This window comes from Manis pentadactyla, chromosome X (assembly GCF_030020395.1).
Source record: "Manis pentadactyla isolate mManPen7 chromosome X, mManPen7.hap1, whole genome shotgun sequence".
Lineage (NCBI taxonomy): Eukaryota > Metazoa > Chordata > Mammalia > Pholidota > Manidae > Manis > Manis pentadactyla.
Genome location: NC_080038.1, coordinates 129,316,857 through 129,334,023, shown reverse-complemented (window position 1 = coordinate 129,334,023; position 17,167 = coordinate 129,316,857). Strand labels below are relative to the sequence as shown.

Sequence of the window (17,167 nt, the reverse complement as noted above, 5' to 3'; positions counted from 1 at the left end):
TCGTTCATGGAATTGTAGATTAATGATACCAAAAAAAAAAAAAAAAAAGTAAAGCCTGGAGGGATTACTGAGGTGTGACATTTAGGACCATTTGCTCCTCTACTAAGTGACTAAATGACCCAGGAGGCTATAGCTTTTTCCAATACCTTCCTCTACCTTGACAGAATGTTATCCTAAAAATTACTGCTACTCACCTCAGGATCTCTTTCCCCTCATCTTATAAAGAGACCACATATAGCCTATTGAAAGTTGGCTAAATAAATGATATTATTAAAATTGTAGGTCCCCAAAGCTAGTTAAGTAAGGTCTGAGGAGTATCCTTATAAGAAAAGTACATGAGCTTCAGGAAGCCTTTCCTTCCTGGCTGTTAGCTGGGTTTCTTGTCTGATTTGCAAACCAGCTAAAATATTAGTTAACTAAAAAACTGAAGAGTTTGGGTAAATCAGAAGGGGAAACAGAAACAGTTCAGCTTCTTCATGACAGTATCTGCACATACTAGCCATGTAACCTAACTTCTTGAAACATTCAAAAGCAAGTAATGTATATGGAACACTTGTTATGTCCCAGGCCATGTCCTGTTTCACCCGCAGTATCACATCTAATTAATCCTTGCAATAAGCCTGTGAAGGAGACAGCATTATTGCTATTAATCAGTTGTGAAAACAGGTTCCAAAGGCAAGTAACTCAATGTCACATAGCTAATAACCAAAGGTCAGGACAGTGTAACCCAGAGCTCTTAGTCAATCATTCATTCAACAAAACTCTTCTGAGCTCCTACCATCTTTCAAGTATTAGGTATACATCAGTGAACAAGACAGCTAAAAATTCTTGCACTCCTTATGGAGATTACATTCTAGAAGATGTAGAGGGGGAAGATAAACAGTGAGCAATAAATACCAATGTAAATTCCACAGCATGTTATTAGGTTACACCTCTTGAAGTTGCCAATAGCCAACTATTTTTACTTACAAAAATGGTAATTTCATATGGTTCAACCTATAGAAGGTGTTAAGTGCAACTGAAAAGAGGAGGGTAAAGAGGATAAGCAGTGGGAGGCAGGTTGCAGTTGTAAATAGCGTAGCCTGGCAGACCTCAGTGAGGTAACATGTTGAGGGGAGAAGAGGAATCAGGAGTTATCTTGGATGCTACACACACATGCGATAGCATGGACCTCAACGTCACAGGGGCTGTGAAGATCAAATGAAATTACAATAGTGAAAAAGTTTTATAAGTTAGGAAGTTCTAGGACTTTAACAAATTATTATTTAGTATTATTTGAAGTTCCCTACTTTGCTGCTGGGAATTACAGCAAGATTAAGGCATATATATATATATATATATATACACCTAGATGGCTTGCAAAGTTACCAGTTCATACCTTAACTAGAGTAGAGAAGTATTTTTGATGTAAAGAAAAGTTTTGATGTAACACTTTTTTTCCTGCTCCCAGAAAAGCTTTTGTTGTTGTTCTTTAGTCAATAAAGTATTAACTACACAAAGCAGGTAAACAGTACATGTCTGAAACAAACTGTTGAGATGCAGATGATACGCAATCTAAAAAAATTTAACAGAATTCCAAGAGAAAGCCATGTTACTTTAATATAGTAAAATGTAAGAGTATACCAGGTATCTGAAATTTAATGTCTCTGAATTAGGTGAGAATTTTGGTAGCTCCAACAACCCATTCTACCAGATAATCATTATTTACTCTCTTTGGTAAAGATTACAATTAAACTAGTTAGCAAAACTTAACAGACAAGGAAAAGGTAACCAACAGAAAACTATACTAGATTAATGTGTAGAGAAATGATAGGTGTGCATAGTTTCTTTTAAAGAGACAGCCTTTATTTCAAGGATTTTTACATTGAGGAATTCAAAAAGTGGTAAGGATTTTTTTGAAATTTACTGATTTGTATTTAAAAGGAACTGTTGACAAATATTCACTAGAAATAATCTGAACAAGAGGAAAAACAGTCAATACTTCTGAAACACTACTAAAATTAATACCAGGATGTATGGTTTCCCTGACATAACAATACCTCTTAGATGCTACCATTGATAAGAAAACTGACTGCTTCTTACTTTTCTAAACACACAGTGGTATAATTAACAACATGCAATCACTTCTGTTCTTTCTTGAATATATAAAAATTAAAATACCAATTAAAAAACTAATATATCTTCTCTTTAAATGTTTCTTACAGATACAATTTCGGTATTTCATTCAACAGTGTGGTTTAAGAGATTTCACAAGTCAAACAATAATCCACCCAAAGGGACTGATAGTCTATAGGTTCATAGTGCAAATAAGAAGTTCAGGAATGCAGCAACTGACATTTCTAAAATACAAAACAGATAAAATTCTTAGAAGATACATGCAATATGCTCTGCTTAAACAGCTGGCCACAGAACTAGAACATTCGATAATTTTACTGGTTATTTCAATGGGACTCCAGATGTTTCCAAATTCAACTTGAATGCTCATCTTAGGCTTTGTATTTTGCTTTTCCAGTTTCACTAATGACACAAACGTGCTATAAGATAAAAATCCAGAAATTCACATTAGAGAAGTGTATTTGGAAATGAAAGGCAAGCATAGCATTTCTGTGTATTTTACACAAATAGTATTATTCTGAAGGTTTTTTTACTAAACAAACAGAAGTTTGTGTAGTCTTCCTAATCTTCCTCACCCATGTTCATAAATGCATTCTCAGGACTCCTACCTCCAGAGTAGGAAGCAGGTAACTGAAGGACAATGAATTAAAATACTTCAACTATTGCATTTATTTCTTACCTATAATTACATTTATCATCTGACATAATAACGGGACAGTTATTGTACATTAAAGCTGTTCAGCTGTTTCAGCCAGCAAGAAGTGTCACCCTAGCTGGCCAAGTTCCAGTTCTAAGGAACGTCTGTACTTGACTACAGTTTTATGTGACTAATGGGAATCATCAGTGTATTCTAATTATGAGGTTCTGAAAAGAGAAAACAATTATTCTCCTTTGTAAATTTTTATGTGAGTTCTGAGGGATGAGATTGAGAAAAAGCAGCTGTACTTACATTCAAATCCCTGAAGTATTCATTATAGTCAAGGGCATATCCTACAACAAACTTGTCTGGAATTTCAAATCCAACAACTAGAAAGAATCATAATTCCACAGTTAGAGTAAACATCATTTTCAATCTAATATTTGTAAATATGCCTTCTCTATGAATACTTTCTGAAGTAACTCTAAAACATTAAATATAAAATTTATTTGGGTTAAAGATGATTCAGTGATTGACAAAAGTAATTCACTTACAGTCTGGTCTATAGCCAACACTTCGAGGAGTCCTCTTTACCAGCAAGCTGTTAATTACAAAATGTGACATGTGTCATATGGAGACACTACAGGGCTTTACAAAAGAGAACACTAATGTTCTGAAACATTGTCTCACCTTCATTTAGCATACTAAGGTCTGTTTTAACATACCCAAAGAAAGACTATGAAACAGAAAGCTAAACCACAGGGATCACTGGGCAGGGGCAGCAACAAGTTTCCACCACTGATGAGGCCTTTGATTGCTCTGTTCCTGGAAAGTTCTGAGAGCTGCACCCTGACTACCCACGCACCCACCAAAGGGCAGCTAATCAGGAGGATGAATGGGTGGGGAGTACCAATGAGAAAGATGGAAAGAAAGATAGGGGCTGTCAGTCCAGAATCCCTGGATATACAATCCCTAAGCAAAAAAGGGGCATGGGAGAGGTGAACATCACTTTTCCAGACTTTTAATATGTGGCTTCCAGAGAGTAACAAGGTTAAAAAGTAGCTAAATGCTAAAGGAATATTTATTTTTGAGAGAGCAAAACCTTCAGGTAGGATGAGTCAAACTCTAACAAACGTAATTTCGTAACCCAAGTACTACCTGCTGAAAGTTTTCAGCCATTAAAAAAAGCTGTAGATGGTGTTTTGAAAGTATCTACATATGTCAAGGATAATCCCAATAAAACATGATTTTATACCTTTCTAGATAAACAAATTTAAAGAACTATAAAGGACATAAAGTGATTCTCAACCATAACTGCCTATCAAAATCACCCAGGAACCTAAAAAAACAAATGAAAACAGATACCCAGGCCACAGCCCTGACCAGTTATATCAGAATTACTGGGGTTGGGACACACATATATTTTTTGTCATTTTTAAAATTTCTCAGGTGATTCCCATGTGCAGCTGAAGTTGAGAACCACTGGCCTAAGCCTTAGCCTCCAAGGGAGCATCTAATCATTTGAGTTGTATTGTGAGAGGCAGCCTGCAAGTGCTTGCTGGCTGCCTTGTGGATATTAATTTTTTTATCCTCAGTTTATATATATTATAATTTAATTTCATAAATGTTACTCACCCTATCATTAACTTGTCAAGTACTAAAAAGAAAAAATGTAAACAAATTATCCATGAATAGAAGTTACAAACTTTTAAGAAATTAATTTTTCAATTGTTTGACTCTTGCTAGAAACTACCAGCTGTACATATTTTTAAATGTGATTATATTACTATTATTAGGTATTCATAGAAATTGCTAATTTGTATGTATAATTTTATACATTATAATTTATATAAATAAATTATATTAAAAAGTTACTAAGCAGGTATAGTCATAAAGTTCAATGGTAATATTTTTTTAATTTTTAATTTTGAAATAATTACAGATTCACAGAAGTTGCAAAGAGGAGGTCAAATGTTCCCTTTCTCCAGTTTCCTCCAATGGTAGTATCTCACATAACTAGTTATGGACATTGGTAGACTGATTTTATCCAGATTTCACCAGTTTTATATGCACTGGTGTGTGTGTGTGTAGTTTATGCAATTCATCATACATGTGGATTCATGTAACTACCATCAAAATCAACACAAAGAACTTTCCATCACACAAGGCTCTCTCTCTTGCTAGCTCTTTATCGTCACATCTACCTGTCATGCCCTAACCCCTGGCAGCCACTAACCTATTTTACATTTCTATCACTTTTGTCACTTCAAGATTATATAAATGGTATCATATAGTATGTAACATACTGACATTGACTTTTATCAGCATAATTCCCTGAGGGGTTCATCCAGGTTGTTGCCTGTTATCAATACTTTGTTCCTTTTTATTGCTGAGTAGGATTCCATGGGAGGGTCTACCACGATTTATTTAAGCATTCACCTACTGAAGAACATGTTGGTTTTTCCAGTTTTGGGCTACAAATGAAGCTATAATGAACATTCATGTATGGATTTTTGTGTAGATATGCTTTCATGATCTGGGATAAATGCCCAGAAATGCAACTGCTCAAGTCATACAGTAGTTAAATGTTTAGTTTCTTAAGAAACTGCCAAACTGTTTTCCAAAATGGCTATACCATTTGATATTCCTATCAGTGTACAGAGTTAATTTTTAACTTAACTTTTAAATTTAAAAGCTTATCTAGTCATTCTTGGCCCTGAATTGAAAAACGAATAAGCTTTATACTTACTCTTTTTGTGTGTAAAGCAGATATGCGTATACTACAGAAACATATATATATATATATATATATATATATATATATATATCTGATATTAAAATTCAGTCATGAGGGAGAGATTTTTAAAAAAGGTTGAGAAACACTGACTCAACAACTCCATCAAAAGGACATGCCCTAAGTATTCTTTGAGCATTTCACACCTTCAGCAATAAAAAATACCTCTCTCATGCGGCAATCTATCTCAATTCTACAGCACATTCAAGGAGAGAGGCACAAAAGAATATCCAGAGGAATAAACGCTATGCCATGGCAGGTTGACATTTAAAATTGTAAAGAACCAAGCAAGTACACTGACTGGTGGACAGGATACTACTTAGTACCCCAGAGTGCGTCATTTACACACACTCATCACACCTGTCGCAAATCCATCTAAGGTAAACATTCACTGACAATACACTTGCACCAACTATCAGAAAAGCTCCAAAAGACAAACTGCTAACATCTGACTCATTAGAAGGCTGGCTTACTCTGATTCAAAGATGCTCAACAATACTTTGATCTTTAAAATGGGTTTATAAGAAAGACTTAATCTTTAGGGGGAAAAAGTTGGATCACTGTATGACCCCTACACAAAAACTGCAGATTGTTCAAAGATTTAAATATAAAAAAATGAAACTATAAAAGTTAAAAAAAGTATATCCACCAGGGATTTCACCCTACCAAGACCTTAAAGATACTAAAGCATGAACTCTGAGCCTGGTTGCCTGGGTTTAAATTTCACCTCTGTTGTGTACCAGCTCTGTGCCTTTGGATAAGTCCCTATGTCTTGGTATCCTTATTTCTGATGTGGGAATAATAGTGCTTCCTCAGAGTTGTTGGGGAATTAAACTATAATTAAGGATAAACACAGGTAGAACTTAATAAAAGCAAAAGCCAAACAGCACAGGTAGGAGGCCACAAGGTGGGGCTGGTTTAGAAAAAAGGAAGTAGGTATTGTAAACTTTCAACGTAGATACAAAACAAGTATACATCACCACTCCATCGATCAGTTTCAGGATCTCCACATCTTCAGGGCCTATCCTTACTACCACTCCTAACCCCTCTGTGGGAGCCTTGGTCTCAATTTTGCAAAGGGGTCCCAAAGCCTCTGCCATGGTACCCAGGACAAGTAGGTAACAGCATTACCATGCTGAAAAATGAGATGTTATTATTAGGCAAAAGGTGACTGCAATGAAGGGCTTTATCAACACATGACAATTTATAAAAGATATTTACCAAGTCATATTTGAAATTACATTACTTTATGAAGATTAAATGACAGTTGAGAACATGTACTCTTACAAAGAAGCAATTTACTTAGTCCTCTTTCAAATGTAGAAAATATCCTATGTGAAAATGTTATATACATACCTTGCAACCTTGACCATCTTTGGATTATGCTGCTTGACCAAGGATAGCAAAGTTTGCATTGTTTTGCCAGTGTCAATTATATCCTTTAAAAAAAGACATTTAAGTGGTAAATAAAACTATAATAGCTTTAAATTCAGTCATTATATAAACACAAAATACCAAAACCCATGTATAATTGGAAAAATGCCCTTTTTTTCAGTGGAGTAATTCTCACAATTCATAAACTGAAATATAATGGCATCTATAAATCATCTGGCTCTCAGAAAGAAGTATGAATTCCTCAGGACTGGATTCTGTAGACACCAGAAGTTACTGACAGTTAATTTGGATATATGTATATGCAAGTATGTACACCCATGTTTTTTTTTTTTGTATCATTAACTACAATTACATGAGTAACATTATGTTTACTAGACTCCCTCCATCACCAAGTCCCCCCCACATACACCATTACAGTCACTGTCCATCAGCATAGTAAGATGCGGTAGAATCACTAGTTGTCTTCTGTGTTGTACAGCCCTCCCTGTGCCCCCCCAAATACATGCTAATCATGGTGCCCCCTTACTTCCTGCCCCCCCCATATCCCTCCCTTCCCACCCATCCTCCCCAGTCCCTTTCCCTTTGGTAACTGTTAGTTCTTTCTTGGGATCTGTGAGTCAGCTGCTGTTTTGATCCTTCACTTTTTTTCTTTGTTCTTATACTCCACAGATGAGTGAAATCATTTGGTACTTGTCTTTCTCCACCTGGCTTATTTCACTAAGCATAATACCCTCTAGCTCCATCCATGTTGTTGCAAATGGTAGATTTGTTTTCTTCTTATGGCTGAATAATATTCCATTGTGTATATGTACCACATCTTCTTTATCCATTCATCTACTGATGGACACTTGGGTTGCTTCCATTTCTTGGCTATTGTAAACAGTGCTGCAATAAACATAGGGGTGCATATGTCTTTTTCAAACTGGGCTCCTGCATTCTTAGGGTAAATTCCTAGGAGTGGAATTTTGGGGTCAAATGATATTTTTATTTTGAGTTTTTTGAGGAACCTCCATACTGTTTTCCACAATGGCTGGACTAGTTTACATTCCCACCAGCAGTGTAGGAGGGTTCCCCTTTCTCCACAACCTCACCAACATTTGTTGTTTGTCTTTTGGATGGTGGCGATCCTTACTGGTGTGAGGTGATATCTCATTGTGGTTGTAATTTGCATTTCCCTGATGACTAGCGATGTGGAGGATCTTTTCATGTGCCTGTTGGCCGTCTGAATTTCTTCTTTGGAGAACTGTCTGTTCAGCTCCTCTGCCCATTTTTTAAATGGATTATTTGCTTTTTGCTTGTTGAGATGGTACACCCATGTTTTATTAGAGAGTTATGCGGCTGCTCTTCATAGATATTTTCATAAAATCAAGATCGGGATTGTTCTCCCCAACTCCCAGATGCAGGTGGTTAGCAGACCACACTTTGAGTAACACTGTGTTATACTTTATACCATCTTAAAATTATCCAAATTAATAAGGCTTTACTATATAAAATGACTTCACATGAAAGTGAATCTTAGCTATTTAGTCAAAAGTAGGACATTATTCAAAACAAACCCATCTCTAATTGGGAAAATATTTTTTAACAGTAACCCTAATGCTCTTCAATGAAAATATTCTCTACAAAAAAAACAAAGAGAAAAATACTCTCTACAGATAGTACAAAGCAGTGCTTCACAAAGTGGTGTCTGGTTCAGTGAGTCATCAGAAACATAAGGGCTGGAGACTTGCCAAAAATGCAGATTTCTGAGGGAGGAGCCAAGATGGCGGCATGAGTAGGGCAGCAAAAATCTCCTCCCAAAACCATATAGATTTTTGGAAATAGAACATATACAACTATTCCTAAAAGAGAGACCAGAAGATACAGTACAACAGCCAGGCTACATCTACACCTGTGAAAAACCCAGCGCCTCATGAAGGGGGTAAGATACAAGCCACGGCCCAGCGGTACCTGACCACACGCCCCACCCCAGCTCCCTGGTGAGAGGAGAGGAATTGGAGCAGGGAGGGAGTGGAAGGCCAAGACTGCTAAATACCCAGCCCTAGTCAACTGCACCGGGAGCGCAGACACACAGTGCGTGGTGTGGTGGATATTACGGAAATGGAAAAGTAAAACCTGCGAGCGGGTTCCCACAGCCGGCGCCCCTGGGAGAATAGAAAAGTGAGTGCTTTTTAAAGTCTTAAAGAGATGGGAGCCTCACAGCTGGATGGAAGCGTCCCAGTACACAGCCCAGCAGCTGCAAATCCCGGGGAACTACAGGTGCCCTTAACCCCCTGGGCGGCAGTGCAGCTCTGAGTCCCCTCACGACAATAAACAGCCTCCCACCTGTTCCCCCTCCAGTGGAGCAGCAGCCTGAAACCATCCATGCCCACAGCAGCCCCGCAGAGCTGCCTGAGCTAGACCCAAAGACACCCGTTGGCATGCAGCTGCCTAGCACAAGCTGCTAGGGGTCACCGTTCTTGCAGGAGAGGAAGGCAATGAGCAAGCAGGAAGGGACTTTGTCCTCCCAGCTGATACATGCGCCAACTGCCCACGACTACCTCTACTCCATGAAAAGGCAGAAGAATTTGATCCAGACCAGAATCACACAGACATCCCCTGAGAGGGAACCTGGGGAGATAGATTTAACCAATCTTCCTGAAAAAGAATTCAAAATAAAGGTCATAACCATGCTGATGGAGCTGCAGAGAAAAATGCAATAGCTAATGGATAAAGATGGGAGGGAGACTACAGAAATAAAACAATCTCTGGAAGGACGTAAAAGCAGAATGGATGAGGTGCAAGACGCCGTTAATGGAACAGAAAACAGAGAACAGGAACGCAGAGAGAGATAAAAGGATCTACAGGAATCAAACAATATTAAAAGAGCTGTCTGACCAATCCAAAAGGAACAATACCGCATTACAGGGGTACCAGAAGAAGAAAAGAGAGAAAAAGGGATAGAAACTGTATTTGAAGAAATAATTGCTGAAAACTTCCCCAAACTGGGGAAGGAAATAGTCGCTCAGACTACGAAAGCACACAGAACTCCCAACAGAAGGGACCTAAAGAGGACAACACCAAGACACATAATAATTAAAATAGGAAAGATCAAGGACAAGGACAGAGTTTTAAAGGCAGCTAGAGAGAGGAAAAAAAAGTTCATTTACAAAAGGAAAACCCATCAGGCTATCGTCAGACGTCTCAACAGAAACCTTACAGGCCAGAAGGGAGTGGCATGATATATTTAATGCAATGAAACAGAAGGGCCTTGAACCAAGGATACTGTATCCAGCACGACTATCATTTAAATATGAAGGAGGGATTAAACAATTCCCAGACAAGCAAAAGTTGTGGGAATTTGCCTCCCACAAACAACCGCTACCGGTATTTTAGAGAGACTGCTCTAGACGGAAGCACTCTAAGGCTAAATAGATGTCACCAGAGAAAATAAAAGCAGACCAACCAAATATTAACTGAAGGCAAAAAATAAAATCAACTACCCACAAAAGCAAAGGAAACACAAAAGAGCACAGAATAAAACACCCAACATATAAAGAATGGAGGAGGAGGAATAAGAAGGGAGAAAAATAAAGAATCATGAGACAGTGTTTATAACAGCTCAATAAACGAGTTAAGTTAGACAGTAAGATATTAAAGAAGATAACCTTGAACCTTTGGTAACCACGAATCTAAAGCCTGCAATGGCAATAAGTACATTTCTTACAATAATCACCCTAAATGTAAATGGACTGAATGCACCAATCAAAAGACACAGAGTAATAGAATGGATAAAAAAGAAAGACCCATCTATATGTTCCCTACAAGAGACTCACCTCAAACCCAAAGACATGCACAGACTAAAAGTCAAGAGATGGAAAAAGATATTTCATGCAAACAACAAGGAGAAAAAACCAGGTGTTGCAGTACTCGTATCAGACAAAAGACTTCAAAACAAAGAAAGTAACAATAGATAAAGGACATTACATAATGATAAAGGGCTCAGTCAAACAAGAGGATATAACCATAATGAATATATATGCACCCAATACAGGAGCACCAACATATGTGAAACAAATGCTAACAGAATTAAAGGGGGAAATAGAATGCAATGCATTCATTCTGGGAGACTTCAACACACCACTCACTCCAAAGGACAGATCCACCAGACAGAAAATAAGTAAGGACATAGAGGCACTGAACAACACACTAGAGCAGATGGACCTAATAGACATCTATAGAAATCTACACCCAAAAGCAGCAGGATACACATTCTTCTGAAGTCCACATGGAACATTCTCCAGAATAGACCACATACTAGGCCACAAAAAGAGCCTCAGTAAATTCAAAAAGATTGAAATTCTACCAACCAACTTTTCAGACCACAAAGGTATAAAACTAGAAATAAATTGTACAAAGAAAGCAAAAAGGCTCACACATGGAGGCTTAACAACACGCTCCTAAATAATCAATGGATCAATGACCAAATCAAAATGGAGATCCAGCAATATATGGAAACAAACGACGACAACAACACAAAGCCCCAACTACTGTGGGATGCAGCAAAAGCAGTCTTAAGAGGAAAGTATATAGCAATCCAGGCATATTTAAAGAAGGAAGAACAATCCCAAATGAATGGTCTAATGTCACAATTATTGAAATTGGAAAAAGAAGAACAAATGAGGCCTAAGGTCAGCAGAAGGAGGGACATAATAAAGATCAGAGAAGAAATAAATAAAATTGAAAAGAATAAAACAATAGCAAAAATCAATGAAACCAAGAGCTGCTTCTTCGAGAAAATAAACAAAATAGATAAGCCTCTAGCCAGACTTATTAAGAAGAAAAGAGAGTCAACACAAATCAACAGAATCAGAAATGAGTAAGGAAAAATCACGACGGACCCCACAGAAATACAAAGAATTATTAGAGAGTACTATGAAAACCTATATGCTAACAAGCTGGGAAACCTAGGAGAAACGGACAACTTCCTAGAAAAATACAACCTTCCAAGACTGACCCAGAAAGAAACAAAATCTAAACAGACCAATTACCAGCAACGAAATTGAAGCGGTAATCAAAAAACTACCCAAGAACAAAACCCACGGGCCAGATGGATTCACTTCAGAATTTTATCACATACAGAGAAGACATAATACCCATTCTCCTTAAACTTTTCCAAAAAATAGAAGAGGAGGGAATATTCCCAAACTCATTCCATGAGGCCAGCATCACCCTAACATCAAAATCAGGCAAAGACCCCACCAAAAAAGAAAATTACAGACCAATATCCCTGATGAACATAGATGCAAAAATACTCAACAAAATATTAGCAAACTGAATTCAAAAATACATCAAGAGGATCATACACTATGACCAAGTGGGATTCATCTCAGGGATGCAAGGATGTTAACAACATTCGAAAATCCATCATCATCCACACATAAACAAAAAGGACAAAAATCACATGATCATCTCCAGATGCCAAAAAAGCATTCGACAAAAGTCAACATCCATTCATGATAAAAACTCTCAACAAAATGGGTATAGAGGGCAAGTACCTCAACATAATAAAGGCCATATATGATAAACCCACAGCCAACATCATACTCAACAGTGAGAAGCTGAAAGCTTTTCCTCTGAGATCAGGAACAAGACAGAGGTGCGCACTCTCCCCACTGTTATTCAACATAGTACTAGAGGTCCTAGCCATGGCAATTAGACAAAACAAAGAAATACAAGGCATCTAGACTGGTAAAGAAGTCAAACTGTCACTACTTGCAGATGACATGATATTGTACATAAAATCCATAAAGACTCCACTCCAAAACTACTAGAACTAATATCAGAATTCAGCAAAGTTGCAGGATACAAAATTAATACACAGAAATATGTGGCTTTCCTATACACTAACAATGAACTAACAGAAAGAGAAATCAGGAAAACAATTCCATTCACAATTGCATCAAAAAGAATAAAATACCTAGGAATAAACCTAACCGACGAAGTGAAAGACGTATACCCTGAAAACTACAAGACACTCTTAAGAGAACTTAAAGAGGACACTAACAAATGGAAATTCATCTCATGCTCTTGGCTAGGAAGAATTAATATTGTCAAAATGGCCATCCTGCCCAAAGCAATATACAGATTCGATGCAATCCCTATCAAATTACCAACAGCATTCTTCAACAAACTGGAACAAATAGTTCAAAAATTCATATGGAACCACCTAAGACCCCGAATAGCCAAAGCAATCCTGAGAAGAAAGAATAAAGTAGGGGGGATCTCACTCCCCAACTTCAAGCTCTACTACAAAGCCACAGTAATCAAGGCAATTTGGTACTGGCACAAGAACAGAGCCACAGACCAGTGGAACAGAATAGAGACTCCAGACATTAACCCAAACATATATGGTCAATTAATATACAAAAAAGGAGCTATGGACATACAATGGGGAAATGACAGCCTCTTCAACAGTTGATGTTGGCAAAACTGGACAGCTACATGTAAGAGAATGAAACTGGATCATTGTCTAACCCCATACACAAAAGTAAATTCGAAATGGAACAAAGACCTGAATGTAAGTCATGAAACCATTAAACTCTTGGAGGAAAACATAGGCAAAAATCTCTTGGATATAAACATGAGCGACTTCTTCATGAACATACCTCCCCGGGCAAGGGAAACAAAAGCAAAATGAACAAGTGGGACTATATCAAGCTGAAAAGCTTCTGCACAGCAAAGGACACCATCAATAGAACAAAAAGGCATCCTACAGTATGGGAGAATATATTCACAAATGACAGATCCAATGAAGGGTTGACATCCAAAATATATAAAGAGCTCATGCACCTCAATAAACAAAAAGCAAATAATCCAATTAAAAAATGGGCAGAGGAGCTGAATAAATAGTTCTCCAAAGAAGAAATTCAGATGGCCAACAGGTACATGAAAAGATGCTCCACATCACTAGTCAACAGAGAAATGCAAATTGAAACCACAATGAGGTATCACCTCACACCAGTAAGGATCGCCACCATCCAAAAGACAAACAACAACAAATGTTGGCGAGGTTGTGGAGAAAGGGGAACCCTCCTACACTGCTGGTGGGAATGTAAACTAGTTCAACCATTGTGGAACGTAGTATGGAGGTTCCTCAAAAAGCTCAAAATAGAAATACCATTTGACCCAGGAATTCCACTTCTAGGAATTTACCCTAAGAATGCAGCACTCCATTTTGAAAAAGACAGAGGCACCCCTATGTTTATCGCAGCAGTATTTACAATAGCTAAGAAATGGAAGCAACCTAAGTGTCCATCAGTAGATGAATGGATAAAGAAGATGTGGTACATATACACAATGGAATATTATTTAGCAATAAGAAGAAAACAAATCCTACCATTTGCAACTACATGGATGGACCTAGAGGGTATTATGCTCAGTGAAATAAGCCAGGCGGAGAAAGACAAGTACCAAATGATTTCACTCATATGTGGAGTATAAGAACAAAGAAAAATATGAAGGAACAAAACAGCAGCAGGCTCACAGAACCCAAGAATGGACTAACAGTTACCAAAGGGAAAGGGACTGGGGAGGATGGGTGGGAAGGGAGGGATAAGGGGGGGAGAAAGGGATACTATGATTAGCATGTTTAATGTGGGGTGGCACGAGGAGGGCTCTACAACACAGAGAAGACAAGTAGTGATTCTACAGCATCTTACTACACTGATGGACAGTGACTATAATGGGGTATGTGGGGGGGACTTGGTGAAGGAGGGAACCTAGTAAACCTAATGTTACTCATGTAATTGTAGATTAATGATACCAGAACAAAAAAAATGCAGACTTCTGGGTAGATAGAATTCTGATGGCCACCAAGACTCATGCTCCCTTGGTGTACACACCTAAAACAATCCCCTCTCCCTTAGTGTGAGCGGGACCTGTGAAAATGATGGTAGTCAATTCTGTGATTGGGTTATATTATACATGAGAGCTGTAGCCGACTGGAGAGGCTCCTGCTGATTTTAAAGAACTCAGCTGCCATGTGAGAGGGCCATGTCCTGGACATGAGGCTGGCCTTTAGGAGCTCAAGGTAGCCCCTGGCTAGCAGCCAGCAAAAAAAAATGGGATCCCGAGTCCAAAAACCACAGCAGCTAAATTCTGCCTACAACATGAATGAACTTGGAAGTGGACCATGAACCACAAGTGACATAGGAGCTCCAGCCTTGATTTAGCCTGATGAGACCCAAGCAAAGGTCCTAGCTAACCTATACTCAGGCCCCTGACTCATGGAAACTGATAAAAATATGTGCTTTCTTAAGCTGCTGAATTTGTGGTAATTTGTTAGGTCGCATTATCCCAGACAAAATGAATCAATCTGAAGTGGAATTAATGAACTTACATTTGAAAAAAGTAATCAGTTCACAGGGATACTCATATACACAAACCCTTTGAAAAGTGTTGTTTATTTTTTAATCTATAAGCTAAAGTTTTTAAAAACTTTAACAGCAAAAAGTCAATTGGGGGTTACTGTTACTCTTGGGCCTTAAACCACTACACCTAAGTGTGAGAACTCATTCTATTACTGAGACCATAAATCATACAACCACTTTAATGAGTAACTGGCAATAACGGTACAATAAAAAATGTAAGAATTCTACAACCCAGACATTCTACTTCTAAATGCCTGTATCTAGAGGGAACTCACACATGTGCACACAGGGCACAGCAAAAGGATGCTCTTAGCAGCCCTGTTGGAGCAAGAAAAATTGGAAGCAAACTATTTATAGGGCAATAAATTGGCTGATTCATACACTGCAATGCTATGTGACATTTCAAGGCCAACAACTGCATGTCTCAACACAAATAACCTCAAAACCAGTTTTGAGTGGAAATAAGTTGCAAAAGAATATGAATAGTGTGGCCCTATATAAAATTTTAAATACACAATATATATATATTTTTTTTAACTGAAGGGTAGTTGACACACAGTATTACATTAGTTTCAGGTGTACAACACAGTGATTCAACATTTATATACATGATAATTCTAGGTACCAGCTATCACCATACCAAGCTGTTACAATATTTTGACTATATTCCTTATGCTATACATTACATCCCGGTTACTTATTTATTTTACAATTGAAAGTGCATATATATATATATGTAACAAAATATATTTTGCATATGGATACATATATGCAATGTAAGTATAAAAAACATGCATGGGAATGATAAATACAACTTTAAAACAAAGAAAAAATTCAAGCCAAGAAAAGAGGAGTAATTAATATACCCCAATTTTTCCATTATCCAGTAAAAATTAATTACTAAGTATTTCTTACAAAAGCAATCTTACTCCCATATAACAAAGTAATTCCTCCTTGGCTTTCCTTTCTTTCTCTGGCTTACATTTAGGATTGTGCATACTAAGTTAGAAAATCATAAACACTATATTAAAAGTATATATAACTTACTTCAACAATCAAGACATTCTAGAAGAAAAAGAAATGAAAATCAGTACAATGAATCAGACAGTGTTTCCAATTATTGTGTAACTCAAATCACATCATAACAAACTCTGAGGAATTATCCAAATATCAAACACTGATTTAAACAAGTGGGTCATCTGCTGGAATTTGGAACTCTTCATATGAAATTTTCACTGCAATGGAATCTTTAAAAATAAAATTTGACCCATATGTTCATTCTTTAACGTTTTTATTACTTTAAATGGAGGTCTATCTTGGGCCAGTCATGACATTTCACCGGCCCTCAGTTTCCCATGCGTAAAATGAAGGACCTAAATGAAGTAGTATGCATTTTTCAACTGCAATATTAAAAGATGGTAACTCCAAAATCACCCATTATCTTACCATATGGAATCCATTTCAAAACCCATTTTCTCATTAGGCTGAAATTGATCTGCATTTTCTGGATGTGCTCACATTCTTTGACTAAAGAAATACCAATCAATGCTTCCTCCCACGATAAACCCCCAAGTCACAGAAGAGTCCTATCTTATGTTCTTATGCTAGTTGTAGGAATGAGGTACCATGTCACATACTGGTTATAATTGCTGTCACAGGAAGATTCATGCTATATTGTTTGTTTGTTGTTCTCATTTCTCTGTCAGACACCTATAGCATCAGAATTTTAATGTTCTGTATGTTCTTTTAAGTCAGTGTTTACCAAGGTAGGGCACACAAGATCCACTGCGTTGCAAGAAAGAAACTCCACCTTAT

At 37.4% G+C, this 17,167-nt stretch overlaps 1 protein-coding gene across 2 annotated transcripts in view; it reads right to left on the bottom strand.

The window, feature by feature from the left end:
- Window positions 1-1,823: 1,823 nt before the first annotated feature.
- The window catches only part of HPRT1 (hypoxanthine phosphoribosyltransferase 1), a 36,473-nt gene continuing 21,129 nt past the window's right edge, over window positions 1,824-17,167 (bottom strand). For both annotated transcript variants that reach the window (XM_057495428.1, XM_036931233.2), the window contains 5 exons: window positions 16,400-16,417; window positions 6,903-6,985; window positions 3,307-3,353; window positions 3,065-3,141; window positions 1,824-2,534 (listed from right to left, as the gene is read on the bottom strand). In XM_057495428.1, the coding sequence (XP_057351411.1) occupies window positions 2,487-2,534; window positions 3,065-3,141; window positions 3,307-3,353; window positions 6,903-6,985; window positions 16,400-16,417 (273 nt within the window). In that variant the 3' untranslated portion in view covers window positions 1,824-2,486. The remainder of the gene's footprint in view (window positions 2,535-3,064; window positions 3,142-3,306; window positions 3,354-6,902; window positions 6,986-16,399; window positions 16,418-17,167) is intronic.